The sequence below is a fragment of the Penaeus monodon genome, chromosome 2, assembly GCF_015228065.2.
Source record: "Penaeus monodon isolate SGIC_2016 chromosome 2, NSTDA_Pmon_1, whole genome shotgun sequence".
In the NCBI taxonomy this organism is placed as follows: Eukaryota; Metazoa; Arthropoda; class Malacostraca; order Decapoda; family Penaeidae; genus Penaeus; species Penaeus monodon.
This window is the reverse complement of record NC_051387.1, coordinates 17780322-17785321: the sequence shown is the minus strand read 5'-3', so window position 1 is coordinate 17785321 and position 5000 is coordinate 17780322. Positions and strand designations below refer to the sequence as shown.

At 43.9% G+C, this 5000-nt stretch overlaps 1 protein-coding gene across 1 annotated transcript in view; it reads left to right on the top strand.

The window, feature by feature from the left end:
- LOC119578150 (vegetative cell wall protein gp1-like) overlaps positions 1-3094 on the top strand; it is a 37404-nt gene extending 34310 nt beyond the window's left edge. The window contains exon 6 of the mRNA XM_037925889.1: positions 3017-3094. Within this exon, the coding sequence (XP_037781817.1) occupies positions 3017-3094 (78 nt within the window). The remainder of the gene's footprint in view (positions 1-3016) is intronic.
- Positions 3095-5000: the final 1906 nt, after the last annotated feature.

Below are 5000 nucleotides of genomic sequence, written 5' to 3'. Positions count from 1 at the left end.
AACGAAAAAAAAGAATATCACGACCAGGTACAAGATAGAGAAGCAAAGGCAGCGACAAAACATTGATTAATAGCCCAGGGTCTCTTTGTGAGCAAATTCAATACCCTTTTCATCTTGAGCGAAGCCTAGTATTTATTCCTCGCAGCCGAAGTAAGGGAGTAATTTACATACACCTTTTGTCCTGATTCTGTCCTTTCTCCTCATTCTCCTCACCCTCTCCTCACCCCTGGCCCTCTTTCGCTGCATTCCCCCTTCTCTCCTCTCTTTCTCTCTTTCTTCACCTCCTCATTCCCCGTCTTTCTCCTCACTTCCCTTCTATCCCTCGTTCCCTCTCCCCGTCACCCTTCTCCTCATCATCCTTCTTTCCTTCTATCCCCTTTTCTCTCATCCTTCTTCATCCTCTCTCCTCTCCCTCTCGCCTTACTCCTTCTCATTCTTTCTCCTCACTCCCGTCCCTCCTTCCGCTTTCCTCCTTCTCTCCCTCCTCTCCCTCATCCTTATCACCCCCCCCCCTCTTTCTCCTTGCTTCCTCCCGTCTCTTCTCTCTCTCTCTCACACCCTTTTCCTCCTCCTCACCTCCGTTCCTCCTTCATCTTTCCCTTTCTCTCCCCTCTTTCTTCCCCCTGTCTCCCCTCTCCCTCTCACCCTTTACACAAGCAAAACAGAGGGTTCTTAGCACTCCATGAATTGCAAAGGGGGAGGGGAGAAATAGAATAATCATTTTCATAACAAGGAGATTGGTGATGATGATGATAATGATAATGGTAATGATGATTATAACGATAATGATATGAAGAAGGCGTTTATAATGACAGTAACGATGACGAAGATCATGATGATAATAATGATAAAAAAGGAGACTGATAATAATGATACTAATGGTTATAACAATAATGATAAGTGATAATAATTATAATGAAATTCATAACAATGGTAATAGTGAAATTCATAATAATGATAATGATTATAATTACAATATCAATAATGATAGGAATAATAATGATAAGTGATGACTGTGATAAATGATGATAGTGATGATAATGATAATAATAATATTAATAATAATAATAATAATAATAATGATGATGATGATAGTAATAATGATAATAATATAATGATAATAACAATAATGTCAATTATCATAGCAATGATAATGATAATAATAACAATATTAGCAACAATGACGATGATATCATTAAAATAATGTCTTGAATTACAATAGTAATAACAAACAATGATGGTAATAATAATGATAATGATGATGACTCTGATAATGATAATAATAATAATATTGATAATCATGATAACAATAATAATGATAATAATAATGAAAATAAAAAATATACATTAATAAGATTAGAGAATTAGACGCAGTAATGACGAGGCTGATACCGGTAAGGGCGAAAATCCGTATTTTCGTTACACGGTAATTTCCCTAAGGAATTTTCTCCCTCCGGAAGGATCAGAAAAAATAAGAGAATTTTTAAGATAGGATAATGTAACTGAAGGAAAATGAATATTGTTTTTTTTTTCTATTGTACCTTTATCGACGGTGGGGGGGGGGGGGTTGTAATCGTTGTGATATCAAACTGACAGCTGAGAATATATTCGAATGGTATTTTATAGGCAAGTGTTATGTCAGGATGAAAAATGTTTATTGGTCAGTTATATATATATATATATATATATATATATATATATATATATGTATATATATATATATATATATATATATATATATATATATATCTTTTTTATCATGATTTTAATAGGTTCCGGTTACAGAACCTTTCATTTATTTTCTTCCTGGTTCTACTCATTTACCCCCCCCCACCACCACCACCAAACACATAAAGCCGCTTTTTTACAGTCTTTTAAGGCGTTAACACTTATTTCCCAACAAGTAACTGTTAGGCCAACACTCGGATACTTTCCCTTAACACATGTAGTAAATCTGTCAACTCGAACGTTATCTGTGTCCCTTACAAGGCGGAAAGTCGGATGAGAACAGCTGTTGCTTCAGACAACAGTCATCCGTTGGTTTAGGTAAATTGTCAATTTATATTGGGGAAAAAATAATACATTTTATGCATGTACGTAATTTGCATGTTGGAGGGGGGAAGAGGCAGAGAGAGAGAGAAAGAGGGGGGCGGGAGGGAAAGGGCGAAGGAGACGAAGGAGTGGAAGAGCGAGAACGAGGGTGTTGAAAAGCGAAGGAGAAGGAGGTGAGGAAAAGGGACAGCGAAAGAGAGGAAGACAAAGACAAAAGACGAGGAGAAGGCGAAAGCGTGGAGGAGAATGGACAGGGAGAGGAGGCCAGCGTGTACGCGTACTAATGGAAGAACATGTAATCGCGCAGCTTGTAATCCACAGTAACACTCGTTGCGCCGGATTAAGATAGGGCCGGGCATGCTGGTCGTTATGGTCCCGAGTGTTATTGGAGAGAAGCGAGAAACGGGGCCAAAAAGAATCACGCCGGGTCGTTACCGCTTTAACGAGCCTATACACGGACGATTCTGTAATCTCGGCCTCCCCCTCCCGCTCGCTTAGCCTTTGTTGACGCGCCTCTGGTGGGGGGCGCAGAGGCACTGCCGCCTTCTCCAACGCTCGGTGAATAGAGGCGATTAGAATCCACAATCAATTTTTATTATTACGTTCCGAGTTCTGGAGCTTGGCGTCAACAAGTTATTCGTAACCTGTGGATAATGCCAAATAAGGTTGTTAGGTCCTGTGACCTGGCGTGCAAAGCTTTGAGACATGTCCTGATTTGAGGAAATGAATGGGTATATACAGCACTCTCTCACTCACACACAGACACACACGCACACACAGACACACACAACACACACACACACACACACACACACACACACACACACACACACACACACACACACACACACACACACACACACACACACGGTATACAACCCCGCCAGATCCTCCGCAAACAAACACACAGACACGCAAACAGCTGACATTGAGTCCTTCGCATAACTTCTCCCCCGCACTGCAGCCGCCACGAGAGCACTTTTCCAGCGGCATTTCAGCCCCGGAGGCACAGCTGGCGCGAGGCAGAGATTTCACTCTGTAGCGAGCTGGATGCGCTGGTACTTATTGTTTTTACAGTCCCGTTAGCCCGTCTTAACTACCTCGTTCGAGGATGGTCGTGAGCTTCGTAATTGTGATTTACTTCCTACGTTTGGGCGTTCGCCAGACGACCGTCAAGAACAAAAGGAAGATGAAGAGAAAGAAGCAAAAGAGGAGGAGGAAAAAGGCAAGATGAAAAAAAAAAAAAAGAGTAACATTAATTTCGGTCTCATCGACAGTAGTTCATAAAACTCAATTTATCTTGTTTTGGTCCATCGGTCATTACCAGACGGACGATAAATTGTCTGCGAAGCAATTACCGTCCATCACACAAGTAGTCCTTGCACTCTGCGCTTCTTTTGTAATTATCTTTCATTTCCCCGTCTCTCCCCTCGTCACCCTGTCTCTTTGTTTCCCCTAGACCGTCATTACCTCGACGGGGAGGTACACAGAAGCGGGGAATTAGCATAAGCCAAGGAAAGCGGGATAAAGGCGCACGGGGGACGATCTCATGTGTTTACGTTCCTCCATTCCAACGGTCTTTGTCCTCTTCCGCATGTCCTGACGTCATAATTCTGCTTTATTGCCTTCCGTAAGAGTGGGGGGAGGGGAGGAAGGAGAGCGAAGGGGAGACGTATTATTTTTGTTTTTCTAAGATCATGATGATTCCTCGTCCTCCACTCCCTTCCCCTTTCTCTCTCCCCGCCCCCCTTTTCCACCCCTCATCTTACCTCAACTTACCCCCCCCCCTCTTTCCTTCCCCTCCCTCCCTTCTTCCCCCCTCCCCCTCCCTCCCCCCTTACAGTTCAAGGCTAATGGTTTTATGAAACTCGTTTCCATAATTGACGGCGTTTGTGTGGCCCGGGATGAAGCTCAAGAGACCAATAAAGGCTCGGGAGTTGGCTCTTTCCCTCGCCGTCATCATAGCAGGTCGTGTTAGCTCGTCGCACTTCGGGGAAATCGTTTGTTTCTCCCCTTTTTCTTTTTCTTTTTCTTTTCCTCGGGCACTCATTTCGCTGTTCGAAGGAGCTGGCTTGGCGTCGCGGGGGTTATGGGCCGCTTACGGAAGTCCTCTATGCTCGAGGACTTTTTCCCACTCTCGCTCTTTCTCTTTCTCTCTCCTTTCTCTGTCTCTCCTCCCTTTCTCTCTCTCTCTCATTCTCTCTCTCATTCTCTCTGTCTCATTCTCTCTCTCATTCTCTCTCTCTTTCTCTTTCTCTTCTCTTCTCTTCTCTTCTCTCTCTCTCTCTCTCTTCTCTCTCTCTCTCTTCTCCTCTCTCTCTCTCTCTCTCTCCTCTCTTCTCTCTCTCTCTCTCTCTCTCTTCTCTCCTTTTTCTTGAACATTTTCTCTCCGTTCTAGAGATGCCAAAATTAATTTTCCCGTTTTCTTTTTTGCACTTGAAATCCCAAGAACGTTACTTTCTAGACCCGCTTCGACATCGTGTTTACTTCGGCGATTTCGCTGCGACAGAACGGACTTTAGCCACAGAATCCTCATCTTACGTCACGAGTCGCCCTCTCGCTGTCCTCTAATTCGCGATATTTACAGCACATTTTTACGAACTCATAAAGTCTCGTCCTCCCCCAGTGTTTGGGATCCTCCGCTCTCTCGCGCCCGTCGTCGTCTCCGCTCGCCTCGCCACAGATGACCTTAAAGGAGTCCGCTGTAGCTAACTTGAGGCCTTCCAGATACCATCTTTATGGAGTATGGGCCGCCAGCCTCCGCCACAAACCACACCTTAAGTCCTGCGCCTCACGAGGGACAAGTTTCAGCCCGACAGCCATAAAAATCAGCTCCATTTCCAAATGATCTTGTAAGTACCTTTTACATCCTCGGGGTTATGGACTGTTTGTGTTGTGGGAAGCGTTTCGGGTCGTGAGGAGGTGTGGAGTTGTTGGAAAGGGTTGGG